Here is a 23,920-nt window from a genome sequence, read left to right on the forward strand (position 1 = left end):
GCGATTTTATGCTCCTTAGACTGGTGGCAGAAGCTACTGTACTGTGTCATGGGGATGCTTCCCATAACACTTTACACTGCAAGATTACTGCATTCATAAAGTTATTCAGTGATTCTGTTGCATTGCTTTAAAGAGCACATCTATAACATGACTGAGCTGTTTCACAGACTTTAAGAAATGAAGCTCTTAAAGGCTCTAGAAACCTATACAGTTGTTTTCACTCACTGTGCCTGACTAGACCTCTTCTCCTGACTGTGTGGGGATGTACCATACGTACAGACTGTGCTCCTGTTAGCTTTGATGCACCTGTTTGGGGCGGCACAACTCGCACCTTTATCATTCTGATTGGTACATGTGATTTTACATCATTCCCGGCACAGCTCCGCCCAGCTCCAACCTGGGCAGCAGAGGTCTAATTAGCGAGCATAAGTGAAAAAACTCCTGCACAGATGTGCAGGGCCTTTCATAAAGTATGTAAATAAATAAATACCTCTGAAGAAAACATGTATGCACAGCCTCCCATACTCATACAAAATGCACTTGTGAAACCAGAGAGCCACAGCCAAAGCTGCTGCCATCCCATCTCTAACATATGCATCTAGTGAGACTTTTCATTGATTGGCACTGGAGGTAGGCTAAACGTGTGAGTTTATGATAGGATGTGTTTTAATAGCTTTTAACTAGAGCTACATATAGTAAGGCTGTATGTAATGCCTGGGTTCTAATTGCTAGAATTATCCCTTGGGGCTTCTGTCAAGCAGGAACGCCCTCTTTGCAGCAGTTAGTAGTGAAGTTTATGGGAAATGTGGTGCTGATTTGTGCTGATTTCATAGTGCATATGGCTTGAGACAGAGGCAGGCGGTCATATAGACCATATAGTAGTTTAATTTGTTAACAGTTATTATGCCAAACAATTCATTTCAAAATGATATATTGATGTGTAAAAATATATACAGTAGTTCTTTTAAAGGGGATGGAGCCTGGAGTTCAAGTCACATGTTGTTTAACGCCTTTAACTGACACGTCTTCTCCCCTCTATCAAAAATACAAAGATATGAATGCACATGCACAAGTATGATGCAGCCACCCACGTTTGTATTTATGTAATTTTATTATCGATATTTTTTTTTAAGTAATTGATACCAAATGAGTAGCTTGTGAGTATCAAAGTATTGATACCACAGTATCGATCTGCCCATCTCTAACACTTTCTGATTTTGTTACAATCTCATATTCCCTTTTGAATTACAAGCCTTGAGTGAAATTAAAAGTCAGATCACCCCCTTGTTATTCACAGACTCAAATATACCTCTAAAATATATGCTGGTCATTATGAAGTTATAATCAGTGCATAATGGCTGAATTGTGTCCACTTTTTTATGTGACAGTAAAATTGTAAAAACAGGAGGCTAATATTTTCTGACAGTGTTAATCAACACCTAAATAAAGACTTTCCTTGGAGTCTTATTAGTGACTAGGTTAAATCACATGATGAATGATAAAAATAATGCTCCATTATGAACCACATTATAACAATGAAAACAGCTATTGTAAAGTGATTATGAAGTGAACGAGTGACTTCTATTTGGGCTTTACTGGTGAAAAAAGTCAGATGTTGTGTAGCTGTCGGAGAGGCCTGACTGGAATAATGAGTGCCTAACATCTGGGAGGCAAGCTGAGGGTAGCCGATTTGAGAAACTGGTCATGTTTAGGATATTGCCACGATTGAAACCAGATGTCACTGAGAAAACACACACTTTTCATTTTTCATTACGCTCTCATTTGGGTGAAAGTCCTTCAGCTATAATGCCCCACTCTTCTCTCAAAAACCATGTCAAAGTGCCTGCGATGCATTTCTCAATGGGATCTATAAGAATACACACAGTTTGTGAGAAACCTGGCAACTTATCTACGGCTCTGTCAACAAACTTGATGAGAAACACCCAAAGAATCAGACCAAAGCTCATTCTCCCCATTCCTTCACACTCCCTACCATTTGGAACTTGAATAAAAGCTTGAAACCCTTCATGCCCACATGTAATGTGCATGCTTGTGCACATACAGCCACGGTCCCCCAGGGCCAGGAAGATCGTTTGGCAGGGGATCACGAGGAACAGGTCAACATGAGGAGTGCATGGAGGGGGGGAGGAAGGCAACGCAGGCGGAAGAGTCAAAAGCAACCCGGAGAAGTCTTTGAATCCAGTGGAATTCCTCTCCTCCTCCGCGGCTCCTCTGGGAGGCGTCAGGAGCCTGTGGAGAGAGCGAGGTAAGACGGGGACTGTCAGGAACAAAGCTTCAAATTCACATGATATGTTTAGCTAAAAGGGTGAAAGAGAAATGAATCAAAGCTTGGCGGGGATCAAAGAAACGCAACAATAAAGTCAAGGCGGTTGCCATGGGACCAGCAGGAGATGCATATCATTTATAAGTTGTTCTCCGGCTCTGTCAGATGTGGAGGGGATTGATTGTTATTGTTTGGAGGATGAACTGCCGCTGGAGGGGGTTGAGAGCAAGGGTCATCATCGCACAGTGAGAGGAATCCATCTCCTCGCTTGTTTTAAACAGCAGCCGCCTGTGATCCGTGTCAGAGGCCACCGCGGAAGCACCTTCAACTCGCGATAACAGACAACAAGACAGACGCAAAGACAACTTTGTCAACCCCATAAATATCTTATCGGCACAAGCCATTGATAGGCTAAACATTTGTTTTGCATCTTACACTGTCAGAGGTTATGATCATTGTTAGTGTTTGAATGTGAAATCAAATAGACTTAAGCTTTTAACTGGAGACTTTCATTTCCATTCATGCAGTGTAATTTTCAAAAGCACAATTGTGGCAAGGAATATGCTAGGTTTCTTTTGTTCAGTTTTTAATTCTTTAAATGGTAAGTTTACCTTAATTACAAAAAAACTTCTCACTCAGCCCTATAGCGGTATCTAGCCATGCAGATAATTTGGGTTTTATGCACCAAGGCTTTGAATTATCCATCTTTGAAACTTTTGCCACCATCCCAAAACAATGGAGGTGAATTACATTTTGTTTTTATAATCAAAATATTAAAATCTTACATGAGACATAACTACGGCTACGACTTGCTACGTAGCGAGTCGTACCTTAGGGGTTGAGAATGTAACTATAAACAGCAACGTCATCGGCTCGAGTCCGGACGGGGACCATGATTATCAAGATGTCTCAGAGCCTTGGCAGATTGAATGAAAACTTGAAAAGTGGCTACACCACTAAGGATAAGTGAGCTGAGATCTCAGTCACATCTGTGCCACAGAAGGAGTTTAGCTTAATAATAATAATAATCTTTATTGTCCACAAATGTGGAAATTTGCCTTCGGCTTCACAGGTTGGTTAAAACACATCATAGTAAATCACAGTAAATACAATAAATAGCACAACATGCACAGTACAGATAATAATAACAGACATGGACCCAGTGTGAATGGTGTTTATGAAGTTAGTAAAGTTATTGCATTTGGTATGAAAGACTTTTTGTAAATGTTCTTGATTGCTGCGGCGGATATAGCTTCTTCCCGAGGGCAGTTTTATAACACAAAATAAAATAACTCACATCTAAGCAACATAAGAACAAGCCTTAGTACTTAGTACTTAGTACTTAGTACTTAAAGGAACAGTGTGCATTTAGGAGGATCTACTGGCAGAAATGGAATATAATAATAAGTATGTTTTCTTTAGTGTATTATCACCTGAATATAAGAATCGTTGTGTTTGTGTTACCTTATGAGCCGTTTATATCTACATACGGAGCTGGTCCTCTTCACTGAGCCGGCCGCCATGTTTCTACAGTAGCCCAGAACGGACAAACCAAACACTGGCTAGAGAGGGCCATTTGCATTTTTTGCGTTGGCCACCATAGTTCTCCTACAAGTTTGGCACAGAGGAGAAGTTTCAGTTGGTTGTAATCTGCAACCTCACCACTAGATGCCACCAGATCCTACACACTGCACCTTTAAATGGAAATTTTCACCACTGAGACGGAAAGAAAAAAAACCAATCAAAAGTTAGACATGATAAATCAAAATAATCAGGAAGTAAGTCAAACCTTTGAGATAAGTCAAATCAATTTTGACTTACGAATTCTTATTGACTTATTTTCTCATAGTTTTGGCTTACTGTGATTATTTTAATTCTTATCTTCACAAACATTAGTACACAAATTATAGCACAGCTTGTGGAACAAATACTTCTTCTGTTCTGAAATATTCTAATTATGTCTTCATTACTGAGAATTAATGGAGTTTCCATATGCACACATACCTCCCGAAAAGCAGCCAATTTGATTGACATGACTACGCGCATGTCATTACATTTTTTTTGTATATGCAGGTGCCTGTTAGTGTGTGCATGTGCATTTGTGTGTGTGTGTGTGTGTGTGTGTGTGTGTGTGTGTGTGTGTGTGTGTGTGTGTGTGTGTGTGTGTGTGTGTGTGTGTGTGTGTGTGTGTGTGTGTGCGTGTGTGTGTGTGTGTGTGCTCGTGCAGAGATGAGACCCGTCTGTCTGCTGCACTCTCAGATTGCACCCATGAGAGCTCCCAAAATAACAACAAAGAGCCCTCAGTGGGTCGGATGAAAGCCCCGTCACCAACCATTTCAGCACAGAGAGTCTCCTCCCCTACTGTATCTCTGAGTGACACCTCACACATCACATGGAGACAGGAAGGGGAGACAGTCTCTCGTATTTGACCGCAACAAATATTTCCATATGTTAATGAGCTTGTTGTTGGCTTTTAGCGGGGGCCAAATGGGCTCTGATTGTGAGCTGAGTGGTGGTGTGTTCCCTATTACGCCGCTGATGTTCACATATTCCTGAGTAAAAGTTGGGAGTTATGAGCGATCAGATCGATAACACGTGGTAATAAAATGTTGTTTTTTTTTGTTTCTTTCTTTATTTTGGGGAAATACGCTTATTTGCTCTCTTGCAAAATGTTAGTTAAGAAGATTGTTACCACCTTTAATGTTTGTGCCCTACTGTATAAATATGCAGCTAAAGCCATGTGGCCATTAGCTTAGCTTAGCATATAATAAAGACTGGAAACAGGGGGAAACAGCTAGCCTAGCTCTATCCAAAGTGCTAGATTACACCTTCCAACATCTTTAAAACTAGAACGGTCAATTGATTAAAGTATTTAATCGTGATTAATCGCATGATTGTCTATGATTAATCACGAGTAATCGCAAATTACACTTTTTTTTATCTGTTCAAAATGTACCTTAAAGGGAGATTATCAAGTATTTAATACTCTTATCAACATGGTAGTGGGCAAATATGCTGCTTTATGCAAATGTATGTATATATTTATTATTGGAAATCAATTAACAACACAAAACAATGACAAATATTGTCCAGAAACCCTCACAGGTACTGCATTTAGCATAAAACAATATGCTCAAATCATGACATGCAAACTGCAGTCCAACAGGCAACAACAGCTGTCAGTGTGTCAGTGTGCTGACTTGACTATGACTTGCCCCAAACTGCATGTGATTATCATAAAGTGGGCATGTCTGTAAAAGGTGAGACTCGTGGGTACGCATAGAATCCATTTTCATTCATATATCTTGAGGTCAGAGGTCAAGGGACCCCTTTGGGAATGGCCATGACAGTTTTTCCCTGCAAACCTCCTTCGCGACAGGCTAGTATGACATGGTTGGTACCAACGGATACCTTAGTTTTCTAGTTTCATTTGATGCCAGTATCTTCACTCTAGCTTTAAAACTGAGCCCGGCACAACCTCCGGAAAATCGATTGCGTTAATGCGTTAATGAAATTAGTGTCGTTAAATCGAATTTGCGTTAATTATCGTGTTAACGTTGACAGCCCTAGTTTTTATATTTCTGTTTGTGTCCAAGTTAAAGAAACAAATAAATGAGTGAGCTTTAGAGGTGCTAGTAGGTGTATCTTTGAACGAACAGTCACGCTAGCTGCTTCCTCTTGCTTCCTGGCTTTATGCTAATCTAAACTAATCACCTCCTCGCTCCTGCTAAGCACAAAGACTTCTTTTCACTTCTTTTTTAACTCTCAGGAAGAAAAAAAAGCAAATAAGAACATTTCCCAAAATATGGAACTATTAGGCTGCTTTAAATCATCTAAAGTCAAACAAATCAAAAAATGTTTAAATTATGAGGCACCACAAAGAAAAGCAGACATAAATCAATTTATAATCTACACTGTATCACTGTAATATTAGAGAATGATGACTATAATTAACTTATCTGATACACCAACATCTCCAATCAAAAGTACTACTTTACACAGTCCCAACCAGCAGTTAAATCCGCAGTGAAAATCCCTCCATGTTCTGCTACTGAAGTCAGGCCAAAAAACTACAAACAGCAGAGAAGGACTCCATTGTTATTTCTAACTGGTAGAAGCCCTGAGGTTATTTTTCCTCTGCCTTGAAACAAATCAATGAAGCACAACTCACTTTGAACAATTGCACATTTGCTGAAATCAGATGTGGGCTGAGGAGCCAGCCATCACCGCGCTTATTCTGTTTGTTGACAGAGGAGGACTTTGATAAACAAGCCTGCTCTTTGAAACAGGTGCAGACGCATGAGTTCAGTTTTCGAGAGGCAATTCAAGAAAAACTGACTGATTAGAGAGTGTTTGTTATTCTGCATGCAACCATTTGGATTCTGCGTATCCTTCCCAAAGTCACTCACAGGGACGCTTCCGGTCTAAACACTATTTATTTTTCAACTAACATTTGACATGCATATTTGCAAAATTTCAAATATCTCAGTGGTGAAATTTGTCATTTCCTGTCACTTTGATAAGACTGTCAACAAACAATGTAACTTGATAAAATCAGCCTCTGGTAGAGTTTTTTTTTTTTTTAGCTTACATTGCCCCCAAGTGGCTACACTAGAAGTAGCATGAAACTTCAATGAAGTTACAACACAAAGCAATCCACACACTAAATAAAATACAACTTTTGCACTCATTAATATTGAACAGGCTTTGATTACATCATTCTTGTTGAATGTATAGTCTGCTTCCTCTGAAGTCATGACTGTGTTTTCACTGGCTGTTCTGCAACAGTAAACACAACAAACCCAGCTTATCCTCGCTATCAACATATGGAAGTGTTTTCAAATCGCTATCTACTAGCAGCAAATGCTCTTAAATCAGTCATTTTAATATCAAAGCACTTAACACTAGAATGATGATTACTTGCAGGTGGATATCCATGCTGCTTGTCAAGACTGCATTTGAAGAAAATGACTGAGCTCTTATCCGACACGTACAGTACAGCCAGTGTTCAATGGGCAAGATCACGTTACAGAAGATTACTTTGGAGTTTCAGCAATTTTCCCAAATTACACTGGCCTTTGGTCTCTGGTAAACTTGATTGACTTGAATGGTTTTCATTAGAAAGGCCTCGGCAAAGGCTTTGCTGTTGATGCTCGTACACAAAAAGTCGAGGCATTCGAGGGTGAGCGGGTGCAGATGGGACACTGCAAGTGAACAGATATGCAGATCCCCTTCTTGGAAATGCTTCATCATGTTTTAAGGGAACACAGGCTCGGCTGTTTGATTTGTGACGCCCATCTGTGTTTCACGAGCCTGACGTTCTCCTGCTGCTACACAACGATTCGGTGCCTTTAAAAAATAACCGATCAGTGTCTGAAGCACTGGATTTATTGAACCAATACAGACTTTGACAATCAGTGCGGCAGGAACGTATTGCAGTATATGGTGTTTTGATGCATTCAGCGTGTGTTAACAATAAAACAAACCGTATGTGTGATTTACACTGTCATATTTGAACTTCAGTCCACCCTCCCTCCCTGTCTCTCCTCATCGAAAGAACAAAATCTGAGTAATGGAAATCAGTTAGATGTCACAAAGAGCCTGAGCCTAGACTGACAAGAAAATAGCCATGAATAACATGACCACCCTTATTACCCTTCTAGGAAAATACTTAAAGAGAGGGATCCAAAATGAAGAGTAGTCCAGATACACTTTCAGTGTCACAAAGAATAAGAGCTATTTATCCTGGCCGGAGATATTCCCACATTCCCATCAGCTGTTTGGCTGCTTTATCCGCCGCCTCAAAAACTGAAATCCGAGAGGTCGATCTGCAAGGAATTAAGGGATAGTATCATATGCTTCTATGCATTAAGTGACTATCCTACCCAACTGTACGCATAAAGCACAAATTAATTCCCACATAAGCCTTAAACAATCTCCATCCAATGGAAAAAATTAGACAGTTTAACAAAACAGGGAACTCTGTGTGTCTTGAGATCTGCAGGTTTGTGATGCCGTCACAAAGGCATATGATTTACACAGGGGAAAAGTTAGGACAAACATGTACTTTGGTTTGGGAACCCCTTCCCATTCCAACCTCTTTTTTTTAGAGGTGTGGGTGTGGGGGATGTTCAGGGTAGATAAAAAGTCAACAGTAGATGTCACATAGAAGTGGTGTACATCATCTGAAAGCTGGAAGGTTAATTTGAGGTGCAGCTCAGCACTGTGTGTCAAGTTGTTCTAGTCATTAATTAGAAATAAAAATAATTAATACATGAATAAATTAATTAATTAAAAGAAATTGTGAAAGTGTATCAGGGCTTATGATGATATGCGTTTGTGATGTCCATTCTCATGCTCTATTATGTCTCATAAATTGTTGCAGCAATTTTTGGGTTGATACCATTTGTTACCCAGATTTGGTGCTAAATTTAAAAAATTGATAAAAATGATCAATAATCCCTCCAAAATACCACATTCACCAGAACTTGAGAAACACCATAGAAAAAGCCATGCTGTGATTTGTTATCAAAAACTTTTGACATTTGAAGATTTCTGCAAGAATGCATTTTTCGGCGATTGGATGTTGAGTACTACTTTTCTGGAAACTGCTCAGCAGCCCCCTTATTGCCAATCTACATGGGAAAGCCATCCATCCTCTGAATGGTCTATAGTCTGTAATTTGTGGTTGTAAAGTTTCATGAGGCTGTGATTATCCTAGAGGTCACAGCAGGTCATTTTATACAGTGAGGTCAAGTTTTAAAAAATGGTCTCATTATAATGAAAAGGCTACTATGGGGACCAACATCATCACACATGAATACAATTGGTCTCACTGGAGTCTCAGCTTTACAGTTATACTCAATTTATGTTATTCCAAGACTGTTTAGGGACCCCAGTATGCAGAAATATTCAAACACCATTTTAGTATAGGTGAAAATAATACACATTTGTACTGCATGCAAGAAACTGCGTTGTTTTTGCCCCAAAATGCATTAGATTATCATAAAGTGGGCATGTCTGTAAAGGGGAGACTTGTGGTATCCATAGAAAACCCTTTTTTCAGGCAGATATCGTGAGATCAGAGGTAAAGGGACCCCTTTGAAATTCGCCATGATGGTTTTTCCTTGCAAAATTGAGCGTAATTTTGTAGCGTTATTTGATCTTCCCGACAAGCTAGCATGACATGGTTGGTACCAATGGATTTTCTAGTTTCATGTGATATCAGTGTATTCCCAATACCTTGAAAACTGAGCCCGAGTTTTAAGGAGTTGCTCTTACTGTTTTATCCCATATTTTGAATGTTTTGACCTTCATCTAAAGCTTTTTTTCAAGTCATAAACCAACCAAAGTAACCTATTTTTCCAACCAGTTAGTATGTGTTGGAATTATTCAGTGCCATTCATCGCTTTATACAAAGCTGTATGTTTTTTTCTCTCCCAAGGTGAAGTCAGCTAAACCAACAATAAACATGACTCCACCAAAGACCTATAGTCACCTGGCTGTCAAGCTGAAGAACTAAAGGTTGCTGTTTTATCTCTCATGTCTTCAACTCAACTCACACTGTGTCCACAGGGTGGCAGCAGATATGTCAGTGCTGAAACCATACAGTGAAGTCTCAAACTATGAGAAATGAATAGCCCAGTAAATATAGGAATGTTTTAAAAACCTTAATTCAAAATATAAAATTGTATTGTTAAACCTGAATACTGTGTTTCTATGTCCAACCATATGTAATTGAACTCTGCTTGAAGAAGATGAAGATCAATGATCAAGACAATGAAGATTCAGAGGGAAAACAACATGCTCCTGGAGAAGATATCCCACATCATGAGGACAACTGGAGGAGTTGACAACAGGAAGTATTATGACAGAAAAGGGTTAGTGGATGTTGTGGCAGAACTATCAGTGTAAAAGTGCATCTATTCAAGTGAGGCAACAAGTTGTATGTGCCAAGAAAGAAGTTGGCCCTTGAAACTAAAGACCCAATTGTAAAGCCTGTGTTTACTCTTCATTGTAGCCTCGGCAAGGAGAAGCGACAGCTGGAGTTGCTCCGTATTACCAAAGAGAATCAAATGATCCAGCTCCATCTGAGCCAGTGCAAGTCTCACTATGACCTGACGAGAGTGCTGGCTCAAAACACGCAAAGTGTTAGACAGCATTGCACATTATCCAGGAAGAAGGGTAAATCAGCAAAAGGTTAACATTTTTTCTTCTTTTTTTTTTTAGATTTCCTAACTTTGCAAAACAAAATGTAACTAATAAATACATAGATATAGATTTAAAGAATTATTTATTATTAAAATGATAAATTGTACACCAGCAACTTGGCAAAAAAAAAATCTCCAAAATTATCAGTAATTACAATTCAGCAACAAATTAGTGAAAACTTAAACAGGAATTAAAATTACAGTATATAATGTATATAGTATATAAACATAGAATTTAATTTAATTCGGCCCCATTGTCACCAATACCCGATCCAGCTATTTGAGTCAGTATCACCAATATCTGATCCGGTATCGGTTCATCCCTATATCTAATTTTCACAAACATTCATTCAGTCTTGTGAAGGGCTCATTGCATGGGTGGGAAAAAAATACAAAATGCAAGTCTCCCTCAAAAATAATTCATTCATTTTAAACAATTATTGCCATGTAAAATAAAGGCATTTTAATTGTGTTCAAACACTACAGTGTGCCTTGGACTATTTTTGAGGGAGACTTGCATTTTTTACTTTTTTCCAACCAATGCATTGAGCCCTTCACAAGACTGAATGAGCCCAATACACCTGGAGGATCCAAAGAGCACCTGTATGTGATTACCACAGAGACCCAGCAGCGCTTCTACTCCATTGTCTTCATGATACCCTTTTGTAATTTATTTCATTTATACAATAATAGATAAATAAAGGACTATTATTATTATATAATATATAATATAATATATATATAATATATATATATAATATATATATAATATATATTATATATATATATTGTATTGTATTGTTTATTATTGTATAAAAGAAACAATATATATATATATATATATATATACAATATACAATATATATATATATATATACATATATACATGTATATATACATGTATATATGTACATGTATATATGTATATATATTGTTTCTATTATACAATAATAGATTGATAAAGGACTATTATTATTATATATTAAAATATATTATAATATATTTATATATATACATATGTATGTATATATATATATTGTTTCTTTTATACAATAATAGATAAATAAAGGACTGTTATTATAATATATTATAATATATATTTATATATATATAGTTTTTTATATTTATACAATTATTTCACAGCTAGACATAGCGAAAGTGAAAAAGACTATGTGGAACTTCCTGTCCTGTATGAGTTTCCGCACGGCACAATTTCGCAGCACACTCGTTGCAGAAAGAAGCCGCGGATTTGATTTCACGCAGCTAGCCAGCTAGCCCTGCTGCTCTGTGCAGAGTTTCATACACTGTCTTTATTACTGTCTCCTATAATGACACATTTGTGATATTCAAAGTGATAATTCTTTAAAACATTAATCAAAATGAATCTCGACAGACTTCGAAAGCGAGTCCGGCAGTACATCGATCAGGTGAGAAGAAGTAGTGTGACTTTCTGTGTGGCTAGCTGATGCTAAGGCGAGAGAGAGCAAAGCAGCAGTAACAAACCTTCAGTGCATGTGACTGCCTGGTAAAGCTCTCACCCTGGACAGCCAGACACAACAATACACACGTGTGAATGACTCTTCCTCTGTCTCTGTGTGTTTGTTTACAGCAACAGTATCAGAGTGCTCTGTTCTGGGCCGACAAGATAGCGTCCCTGTCTCGCGGTGAGTCCTGTTATAGTACTGTTTAAGCTGACTAACGTTAGCCAGCATGTCACCAGTCTGTCACCTAAAGTTACACAGCTAGTGTAAGCAGGGCTGTTGTTTTATAGGGAGATCATTCGTGTTTTGCATATCATTATATATGATATGTAACTTCATGATGTTGTGTGTTGGTTAACTTCTTTTATACTGGATCTATGTGTAAAATGTAATGATGGAGGGATGAAGAAAGGAGTGATAGCACATAGAAAGCTACCATTGCTGCAATGCTGTCATGCATTTTCCAACACATAGGGACAATGACATTTTAAAAAAATCACTATGAGACTTGTTCCCTCCAAAGTGGACTAACTAACGTTAGCCAGCATGACACCAGTCTGCACCTAAAGTCACAAAGCTAGTGTAAGTAGGGCTGTTGTTTTTATAAGATCAGATATTCCTTTATTAGTCCTACAGTGGGGAAATGTGCAGTGTACAGCAGCAAAGGGGATAGTGCAGAAAACAAGATGCATCAGCTAACACAGTTAAAAAGAGCTAAACAAAGTGTTATAGAATATGAACCATTTAAATAGAAGGGAGTATAAGAATAGGAGCAGTAGATACAGTATTGACAATAAAACAGACTATTAACAAAATTGCACAAGTGGAAAATGATATTATATTATTATAGCACTGTTTAAACTGACTAACGTTAGCCAGCATGACACCAATCTGTCACCTAAAGTTACAAACACAGATAACATTGTAACATTACAGATAATGATCTCATACTGCACTAGAGCTTTTACTCTTGTGTGTTATACTCTATTTTAGCTTCTATCTTATAGCTTTTATTTTTAGCTTGTTTTTATTTTCTAATCTTTAATGTTTTTATAACTGTTTTAATTATGTCTTAATGTTCTTTTGCACTTTGTCTTGAATGTTCTTGAATGTTTATGTAAAGCACTTTGAATTACAAATAAAGCTGCTTTGCCTTGCCTTACAAAGCTAATGTAAGTAGGGCTGTTGTTTTATAGGGAGGTCATTCGTGTTTTGTTTATCATTGTTAAATCACAGCTGAAAAGAAACCTTATTTTGAGTGCAGATAGTACAGTAGCTTGCCAACAGTTGCTATGTTGTTGTGTAGCCTAGTCAGTGATGACTCTAACTAATGACACTATACTATCTCTTTGTTTGGCATGCAGAGGATCCCCAGGATATCTACTGGCTAGCTCAGTGCCTTTACTTGACCTCACAGTACCACAGAGCCTCCCATGCCATCCGTTCACGAAAACTTGACAAGGTAAATTGCAGGATTATGTGTGAGTTGTCGAGATGTGCAAAGCTATGTGCTGGAGAGTGAGTGATCAGGTTTATGTTTATGACACAAATCAATGTGTGAAGGATGTGTGTGTGTGTGTGTTTTTTTAGGTAGCAGGATCCAATATCGGTGTTAATGGGGCCGATCTATTCAATTACATTTTATGATTATATACTTTAATGTTCTATTTAAGTTTTGACCACTTTGTTGCTGTGTTAAAAAGGTTTACACTAGAATTGTAATTCCTTTTAATTATGAAGATTTTTTAGTTGCTGGTGTATGATTTATTATTTTAATAATAGTGAACAATTAAATAGATTTAAATCTATGTAGTTATTGGTCACATTGTGTTTTACAAAGTTAGGAAAGTGATGTTTAAGTCAAGCCTGATGTTGCCTTACACAGAAATGAATGACCCAAGTGACTTCCACACAGTGAGGCATACAGCTTATGAATTAAACACTGGTATGGGATCGGTACTCGGTATCGACTGATACCTAAAGCCCAGGTATTGTTATCGTTATCGGGACTGAAAAAGTTGGACCGGTGTCCTTTAAGTCAGTCCCCAGTCTGAAACAACTCTTGTGTTTTCTCTCACAGTTGTACGGAGCTTGTCAGTATCTTGCTGCTAGGTGCCATGTAAGTAACTGGAAAATACAGACCATATCAGTTCTAAACCCTCTTCTACGTGTATGCAGAATATGATACTGTAAACCTACCGGATATTGTCCATGCTTTAGATTCATTTGTTTCTGTCTGTTTGGTCTAGTATGCTGCCAAAGAGTTCCAGCAGGCCTTGGATATCCTGGACTCAGAGGAGACAGCTAGTAAGAGGCTGCTGGACAGGAGTGTGAAAGAGGACATTGCCACAACACCAGAGTCAACCAAGGATTGGGACATGTCCCCTGCCTCTGTAAGTGTGGACTGCCACTGAAATACTGGAATGTACTGAATACAGTCTATGATTTGGGTGCTCCGACTAGGTTACAGATTTTGGACTGTCTTGTTTGTCAGTGTTGCATGATCTTATCTGATTTTTTTTTTAGTGTCTTCACTTTTCAGCCACCACTTCCCACAAACACTCCCACCAGCAACTTGAGTTTTATTTGCCTTGTTGGTAGAAATGATATACATTCACTATTTTCTAACCCTTATTTAGTATTGTAGGAGTAATATAAGGTTCCCAGAATCCTCAAATGCAGTGCCACATATTCAGTCCCTATAACTCCTTTATTTTCGCAAATTTAGAAACCATCAGTAGCAATGTTTTCTTTAGTTAAAAAAAACTGTCTGCACAGTAGATAACCTGGTATGAAAACAATCATATTTCATATTTTTCACAGAGGAAAACTTAAAAAAAAGTCAACATCAGATTTATTTATAATGTTAAAATACTACACAACAGATCTAGTAATCTGCACTGACTTTTATGTTATGGAGTTCACCGGCTCATAATTGAGTCTGCTCGACTGGTTAGGATAGTATCGTGTTCAGTGTTTAAAAACAATTCATTCTTGCTCTAGACGTGGCCATATCCAACCATTATAATAACAGTTGAGTGCAGCAGATATCATTTTGAGCGGGCAAGTTATGTGTCATATACTGTTGTCATAAAATACCCTCCATGTCAGGATATGAGAGTTGTTTCAGATTTCTGCCTACGTCCAGTCTTGTCAATGCCGTGGACGGAGCTTTTGACACTATATAAAGTTGTTGTGAGTAATATTATATACATCTACTAGAGACTCTTTCTGTTCTCCCTGTTCCCTCTGAAATATTTCAGATCAACAGCTCCATCTGCCTCCTGCGGGGTAAGATCTATGACGCCATGGACAACAGGCCGCTGGCCACCTCCAGCTACAAAGAGGCCTTGAAACTGGACGTATACTGCTTTGAAGCTTTTGACCTTTTAACGTCCCACCACATGTTGACTGCGCAGGAAGGTGAGGCTGATCTGTGGCGACGATGTGCACTGACCTATTCCTTTTCTACCAATACGTGCCATTTATTATTATTTCAAGAACTTGTAAAAATGGCAGTAAATGTGAAACATGTCGTTAATTTTTTCAATAGAGAAAGACTTCCTTGACTCACTTCCTCTGGGTCAACAATGCACTGAGGAAGAGGAGGAGCTGCTACACTTCCTATTTGAGAATAAGTTGAAGAAGGTAGGGGTTCTGAAAATTATTTTATATTACATGTGGTCATTGATTAATTAAAGGGTAAGGATGATGATATTCTATATTTTCCTTTTTGTCGGCTAATCCTGTGAAAAGAACAAATCCAACAATGAATTAATCCGACTAACAAGTATTATCTTTGTAGTTAAAGCCTGATATAACTTATTCCTCTGTGCCATAGGCACATTGTTGTTCTATTGTTGTCAAAAAAATATTAAAAGCACATATTTGAGCCATATTTTTTGCACAGGATGACATGTTCCCTCATTACAATGAGCATGTGCACGGCAGTTTGTTTTGAGTCAATCTCAAATACAGCGTCCTGCCTTATCCTTTAATTTGAGCTCATAGAGCGCTAACGACTAAATGTTGCTGACCATTGTTGCCGAGCTTCAGGGTTCATTTGTATTAGGTTAGTATTCATTGAAATGCAAATGCATATTATGGATATTCTTTTGTCCTAACCCCTCTTCATCCGTCTCCTTTCTCTGCCTTTTTCATGACCTTGCTTTATCTCCTTTCCCACCTACTCACATTTAAACCCTACACACACACACACACACACACACACACACACACACACACACACACACATACATCATGCTCTCCTCCTTCCCACTGCAGTATAACAAGCCCAGTGATTTGGTGGTGCCAGAGATGGTCAACGGTCTTCAGGACAACTTGGATGTAGTGGTGTCTCTTGCTGAGAGGCATTATTATAACTGTGATTTCAAGATGTGCTACAAACTCACGTCAATGTAGGTGCCTTCAGGTTTCCTCTCAAGTTTGTTGTTGATCTCTGTGTGTTGAATTGGTCTGCAAGTAATGTAGAGATTTATAAGGAGCTACTCTGGAAATGTGTGGCCTACATCATATGCTGTAAAATCACACGACAAGGATAATTGTCAGCTGTGTACACAATGTGTAGCCTGCTTTACTGTGCAGCTTTGCCTCAAATTCATACTGCACCTTACCTCAAGAGAAAGCAATTTGGTCTAATACACATCTGTGGAGTCATTGCGGTGTAACAGTCAAACCAGTAAAAGCTAATAAATAATGCCCTTTGAGCACAATACCACTACATTTACTCTGTTTTTTTAGATAGCAGTGATTGAAAATGTAGGCTGTGGCATTTCAGTCATAATGGATCATTTCATTCGTTATCACCTTGTTCACATGCTTCCTTCTGTTATTTCGCAGCAGCCAATGTCCAAAGCATATTGGAAGAACACAATGTCTTTAAGCTTTTGTGTGGTTTACACCACTGAAACACCCACATCCAAGTCACTTGTATTTATGAATTTAAAATCAATCATAAACAAACTGTAGCAGATGTTGCTTCCCCCCCCAAGTACTGTAGATTGTATGTGTATTACGGCTGTGTATTGGCTAGAATTTGGCGATCCGATACGTATCATGATATTAGGGTAACAATTCAACATATTTTGATTATTTCTATTTTCTATATTTAATTTTAGGAAAACGGTCATGGTAAAAAGAACACACCAGAAATACACCATTTTAGAACAGGCAGAAACAACAAATGTATACTGCATGCAAAAAACTACATATTTTTAGCCCCAAACTGCATGTGATTATCATAAAGTGGTCTGTAAAGGGGAGACTCATAGGGTACCCATAGGACCCATTACCATCACATATCTTGAGGTCAGAGGTCAAGGGACCATGCCAATTTTTCCTCGCCAAAATTTAGCGCAAGTTTGGGAGTTCTTTCCTGACTTCCTAGTATGACATGGTTGATAACAATGGATTCCTTAGGTTTTTCTAGTTTCATATGATGCCAGTATTTTCTCTGTAGCTTTAAAATTGAGTGTATACAGTGTTTTGGAGAATCGATACAGTATCACACAACATAATATCGCAATACTCATGTGTATCGATATTTTCTAACACTCCTAATGTGTATGAATTGTGCTTGATGAATCATAGTTCATACTCTTGACTATTGACTGACTGGGAGATCATGAAGCTCTATGAAAATGTTAACAAGTTGCTGCAGTAGAACGTCTGTAAAATAATGCACAGCCACTTAATGCAGCTCTGTTTTTGTATTTCAGGGTGATGGTTAAAGACCCCTTCCATGCCAACTGTTTACCCGTCCACATAGGAACTCTGGTGGAGCTTGGAAAAGCAAATGGTAAAATATTTATCAACCACTGATTCACACATAAAGAATGTTGTTTGATTGCTTGGCCTACCGATCAGTTCATTTTGCTCACTAAGCTGTTTTGTATGTTTGTTTGTTTTCCTGCAGAGTTGTTTTACCTCTCACACAAACTTGTAGACTTGTATCCCAACAACCCAGTAAGTGTAGCAGCGATATCGCCATTCATCTATTTCCCCTGTTTACCCAATTTCCAAGAAATCGCAACCAAATAACAACTTTTTTTTTTATCAGGTATCGTGGTTTGCTGTCGGGTGCTACTATCTCATGGTTGGCCATAAAAACGAACATGCTCGGCGGTACCTCAGGTATGTTTTCGCACGCTCAAAAGGGATGTACATCCTGTTTGAGGTCACATTGCAGACTGTTCATATTTAGGTGCAGTTATACTTATTGGGTACTGTATGTCTCCTGTAGCAAAGCCACAACACTGGAGAGGACATATGGTCCTGCATGGATTGCCTATGGCCATTCATTTGCAGTGGAGAGTGAGCACGACCAAGCCATGGCTGCCTACTTCACTGCTGCCCAGCTGATGAAAGGGTGGGTAAATGAATGACTCCACATGTTGTGCTTTTATAAATGGGTGTCTTTTTAGTCATAGACATGCCTTTATTGTCAGCCTGCATTGGCACTTCTGCCATTTCTGATGACACCTGTGACACTTGATGTCTCCTGCTCTCTGTGCTCCAGGTGTCACTTACCCATGCTTTACATCGGCCTGGAGTACGGTCTGACCAACAACTCCAAGCTGGCAGAGCGTTTCTTCAGCCAGGCTCTTAGTATCGCTCCAGAGGACCCATTCGTCATACATGAGGTGGCGGTGGTCGCCTTTCAAAATGGAGAGTGAGTCGTGCAGCCACACAATAACACTTAAGCTTCTAGTTTGACAAAGGTAGCATAAATGTTATTGGCAGCACAAAGGGATGTTGGCACACAGTGGTGTCATTTGTACAAGCTGGTTTTAACGGATTGAGAAGTCTATTTTAAAATATGAACTATAACTATAACTAAATATGTGCCGTCCAGCAACTGAAATGAAATCACTGAAAGACCAATAACTTGCTTGACAAATTGAGGAGCTGTTGCTGTTCATTTTTGTCTGGAAGTCTCATGGCAGGCTGGAAGATTTACATAAAATGCCTCAGATTTACTCTTACATTACCAGAAAGATCTGAACTATCCCTCACAGGGTCGGATCACTCAGATTACAAAAGGACATATTTTCTCTGGGGCTGTCAATCGATTAAAATATGTAATCGCTTGATTGTCCAAAGTTAATCACGATTAATCCCACATTTTTTATCCGTTAGAAATGTATCTTAAAGGGAGATTATCAAGTATTTAATACTCTTATCAACATGTGAGTGGGCAGATATGCTTGCTTTATGCATATGTATGTATATATTTATTATTGGAAATCAATTAACACAAAACAATGACAGATATTGTCCAGAAACCCTCACAGGTACTGCATCTAGCATAAAAAATATGCTCATATCATAACATGGCAAACTGCAGCCTAACAGGCAACAACAGCTGTCAGTGTGTCAGTGTGCTGACTTGACTATGACTTGCCCCAAACTGCATGTGATTATCATAAAGTGGGCATGTCTGTAAAGGGGAGACTCGTGGGTACCCATAGAACCCATTTTCATTCACATATCTTGAGGTCAGAGGTCAAGGGACCCCTTTGGAAATGGCCATGCCAGTTTTTCCTCACCAAAATTTAGTGCAAGTTTGGAGCGTTATTTAACCTCCTTCCCGCTAGTAGCTGCTAATATGAAATGGTAGATACCAATGGATTCCTTAGATTTTTCTAGTTTCATATGATTCCAGTATCTTCACTGTAGCTTTAAAACTGAGCCTGCTACAACCTAATAATCGGTTTTGACAAATGTGGATAAAAACAAAATCCCATTTACCTACAGTATATTATATTCAGGTGGCAGCAAAAGTCTCAAAGAGTCAAATCAAATATATATGCAAATGTTTAGTTTTTTTTTGTAGTCTGTGTACTGACACTTTAAAGCTAGGAATACTCAGATTTATGTAGATCATAATGCACCTGATGTAAATTACACACTTTGATATCTGGTTTGTTTTATAAAAAAAAAATCATGTGCTTTAAGAAAGTTTTTCACATCTACTGTTTTAGCTGGAAGACAGCAGAGAGGTTGTTTCTTGATGCAATGGAGAAGATCAAAGCCATAGGGAATGAGGTAACTGCTAATTTATTTCATTGAAAAAGTGTGAATGTTGAATGTCTTGAAAACACGACTAAGTCTTTGTCTATTTTTCTTTAAATTTAAGGTCACTGTGGACAAATGGGAGCCTTTGTTAAACAACTTGGGTCACGTCTGTCGGAAATTGAAGTAAGTACGGAGCCGTGCTATTTTCTATTTGAATGAATAGGCTCAATAGGAGAGCATGGCTGGGACGATACACCCATCTCCTGATTCAATACTATCACAATACTGGGGTACCAATTCGATATGTATTGCGATTTTTAAGTATTGCGATTCGATATTATGGTTTATTGCGATTTTTTGTTATTAACAGCAGATCATGGGAAAAAGTTTAATCATACACTTCTTTTGCTTGACGAATATGACGTCACGTTACTCAGACTACAACAATAAAAGCGGTAACTTCCTTCTACCTCCGTAAAGACTCAAATGAATCATATAAATCGATTCTTGCATTAAACAATCGATTTCAAAATCATAAAAAAAAAAATGACGATACATAGGTGAACCGATTGTTTTCCCCACCCCTATAGGAGAGGGGGTTGCACTTGCAGTTCTTCCTTTTTGTCCAAAAAGCATCATGGATTTCATGGTCTCCTTTGAATTAACACCTATAGTACTAATATGGGAGGCCAGATTTATCCCGAGTGGATGATCAAAGACAATGCACTCTCCTCTAATACGTTCATCGCTTCATTTCTCTCACCTCCCTCCTACAAACTATTTTCAGAGATTTGCTCACTTGTTCTGTTGCAGTCATTCAGCATAGGTAGAGTCCTCATTGAGAATTCATGAAAAAAACCTTTAATGAATTATGCATAGCCACCACTCAATAGATATAAGGGGCACATAAGGGGTTGTTGTGTAAGGTTCGTGGAGTTTTTATATAGAAAGAGCGTTTCATCCATACAAAGCGAATGCCTCACGTAGGTTGTTGGTGCGTCATCGATACATCCTTGGTGTTTTTAAGTTTCCATTCCTAAGAGCTGAACAGATTCGGTTCGCTGCACTTTTTTCAAAATGATAATAAGTGAAGTATTTATGTACTTTGGACATTATCTATTTTTGTTCTCACTACTATCAGCAGACAGGCGTCCACTAGGAAGTTCTGTTTGGTCATTGTCACACTAGATCTACACATACCTACCAACCCTCGCTAAAGTAATGGCAGCTACAACAATTAATTGATTGTCATCTATTAAATTAATCTCCAATCATTTTGATGATCAATTAATTGTTTTGAGTTGTTTTTTAAGAAACAAAAAGTCTAAATTCTCTGATTTCAGCTTCTTAAATGTGAATATTTTCTGGTTTCTTTACTCCCCTATGTCAGTAAACTGAATATCTTTGACTTGTGGACAAAACAAAACATCTTGGGCTTTGTGAAACACTGATCAACATTTTTCACCATTTTCTGACATTTTATAGACCAAACAACTAATCGATTAATCAAGAAAATAATTGACAGATGAATCGATAATGAAAATAATCGTTAGTTGCAGTCCTATTATTTTTACAATCCCACAGTGACACAACTTGACAAAACTTTTACATTTTGCAGGTTTGACATTTAAAATGGTAAATTTCAAACACGCAGCAGATATCAAAATAAAAAAAAAGCTGCCCGTGTAGCACTCATTACCTACAAAAAGCACAAGTTTCAAAATTGCTGATGCTATCACGTTCCTTGTCTGGAGATGGCACACAGACCTACGGCCTTGTTTATCAAGATGTATCCGCTGTATTTGTTGTCGTGGATAACTTTTAGCTTCTTCAAATGTATTTTGTCTAATTTCTGCAAACATCATTATGATATTTTGTTAAATCTATTGATTTGGACTTTGTATTTTGCGGTGTTTGTTTTTTCCGTAGAAAGTATGACCAGGCTCTGGAGTACCACCGTCAGGCGCTGGTGTTAATCCCTCAGCACGCCTCCACCTACGCTGCCATAGGTTATGTGCACAGCCTCATGGGCGACTTCGAGAGTGCTATCGACTACTTTCACACGGTACAGTGCCTTTCCTTTAGCCTGTAAGGGTTTTGTTTCTCACTGGAAAAACCCCTGAGGAATGAGTGTTTAGCAAGAAATGCCTCCTCTACGAGTGCAAGAAGGAATAGGAGTTACCATGGAGATCAGAACTTTTAACGGAGACAGAGTGGAGTGTCATTGAAGGTCAATTTGTTGAAAAGCTAACTGTCTTTTTAAAAAAACAAAAACAAACATAAGATCAGCTTTAAATAAACACCACCAGCTGTAAGTTGAAATGAAAATTTAGACTAAATAGAAAAATATATTGTACAGTAAAGGTTGTTGGTATGTGATATTGTGTTTTTTCTTTTCAATAATCAGTATAACATTAAAGCATCACCTGTGATTGGTTGGTTGATGGTTTCTTTATGTCAACAGATATTTTTTTCAAAAGACATGTTTGAAGTTGGTTTGGTTTCTTCCTGTGCAGGCACTCGGACTGAAAAGGGACGACACGTTCTCTGTGACGATGCTTGGCCACTGCATTGAGATGTACATTGGTGACACAGATGCCTACATAGGTAGGATACAGTTACATCTGCTGCAGCTGCAGCTTCAGAGGAATTGTTTTAATGTTTGAAAAATTGATGTGGAAAAAGCTTCATGTTTCATCATTTTATCCCTTAGCTTTTTGTAAGAGTGAATTCAAAAATTAGAGTCAAGTCTCAAAGTCAGAATTCAGCTGTAGTGGTATTAGTAAGGGGGTCAGCCAAAATGTTCCTTTTGTTACAAATATTCAAAACGATGTGTCGCCATTTGTTTCCACAAAGGCACGGACATCAATGACAAGGTGCGAGGCAGCTTGAACACTCCAGCGCTGATGAAGATGCTGAACACATCGGAGGCTGGCGACCTCGCTGCCACCCCGAGATTGGAAGAGACCAGCATCACGTCCTTGGAGACGCCACTGTCAAATCAGGACAAGATGATGCTGGAGACGCCCCTGCGACTTTCTTTAACCCTCGAGTGCGATATGTACGAGAGTGACGTGATGTTGGACACCTTGTCGGACACCAGCACGTGATCTCGTCCTGTCGGGAGGTGGGACTGTCGGAGCAACAGGTTGTCATATAGGTGCACACATCCGAGCCCAAGGACGACTATCAAACCAAAACTTTGGCACGTGTCCTCCACCAAAGGTTTCCTGTGGATTCCCCCTCTTGTGCGTTAGATATGGTTGTTTCTGTAAGTGACAAAACATAGAAAATGCCAGTGTGAACATTATAAATGTGGGTGAATTTGTATACAGCACCTGCTGTACATCATATTAATTTTGCAAGAATGCACTTTAAAGGGGGAATTAACATGTGCCTTGGTTTAGCGTTGGACCTTGGGTGAAGCCTGAAGACACTGGGATCATGTGGCCCCGTGACACTTGATTGAACAGAGCAAAACACAGCCGCACACCTCGCATCACATCTAAAAGACTAACGTCACTTATTACTGCCTATGGCAGGAACCCTCCTGTGGATTTACAAGTTGAATAAAGAGCCAGCGAAATACAAAACATTTCTTGGTAATTCCTACAATAAACCATGCATTTATCTTAACATTTTTTTTAGCATGTCTGTGTTTTGTGTTGATCAGAATAAAGTGGTTGATTTGTAAAACCCATGAACCCATGAACACATGTCGTAATGGCAAAAGAGCTGGGAAACTTGTAATATTATCCTTCATTTTCTACCATTACTCCTTATTTTCTACCCCTTGTCATATTGACAAATCCTCATTAAACTTGCTGGAGGCAGAATATTTTTTGGCATCATTGGGTAAAAAATCCATAATAACCTTTCAGCATGTTGTAATTCAAGAGCTCTGAGAG

General features: G+C 38.5%; 1 protein-coding gene across 1 annotated transcript; it reads left to right on the forward strand.

Annotated features, from left to right (window-relative positions):
- The first annotated feature begins 11,717 nt into the window (after positions 1-11,717).
- On the forward strand, positions 11,718-23,648 carry cdc16 (cell division cycle 16 homolog (S. cerevisiae)). Its single transcript, XM_074658636.1, has 18 exons — positions 11,718-11,921; positions 12,104-12,158; positions 13,340-13,437; positions 14,056-14,094; positions 14,225-14,368; positions 15,239-15,398; positions 15,529-15,623; positions 16,260-16,393; positions 17,714-17,793; positions 17,911-17,960; positions 18,055-18,128; positions 18,238-18,363; positions 18,514-18,666; positions 19,979-20,042; positions 20,134-20,195; positions 21,942-22,077; positions 22,529-22,619; positions 22,869-23,648. The coding sequence occupies exons 1-18, from the start codon at positions 11,874-11,876 to the stop codon at positions 23,120-23,122; spliced, it is 1,863 nt and encodes a 620-aa protein (XP_074514737.1). The 5' UTR covers positions 11,718-11,873; the 3' UTR covers positions 23,123-23,648.
- The last annotated feature ends 272 nt before the right edge of the window (positions 23,649-23,920 follow it).

Source organism: Sebastes fasciatus, chromosome 14, assembly GCF_043250625.1.
Source record: "Sebastes fasciatus isolate fSebFas1 chromosome 14, fSebFas1.pri, whole genome shotgun sequence".
Taxonomy (NCBI): Eukaryota; Metazoa; Chordata; class Actinopteri; order Perciformes; family Sebastidae; genus Sebastes; species Sebastes fasciatus.

Bases quoted from the DNA above. Each gene is read 5' to 3' on its own strand.
- cdc16 (XM_074658636.1), top strand. From the start codon at position 11,874: ATGAATCTCGACAGACTTCGAAAGCGAGTCCGGCAGTACATCGATCAG. The intron at 11,922-12,103 runs GTGAGAAGAAGT...GTTTGTTTACAG, and splicing joins TCCGGCAGTACATCGATCAG to CAACAGTATCAGAGTGCTCT. The intron at 18,364-18,513 runs GTGGGTAAATGA...TCTGTGCTCCAG, and splicing joins GCTGCCCAGCTGATGAAAGG to GTGTCACTTACCCATGCTTT.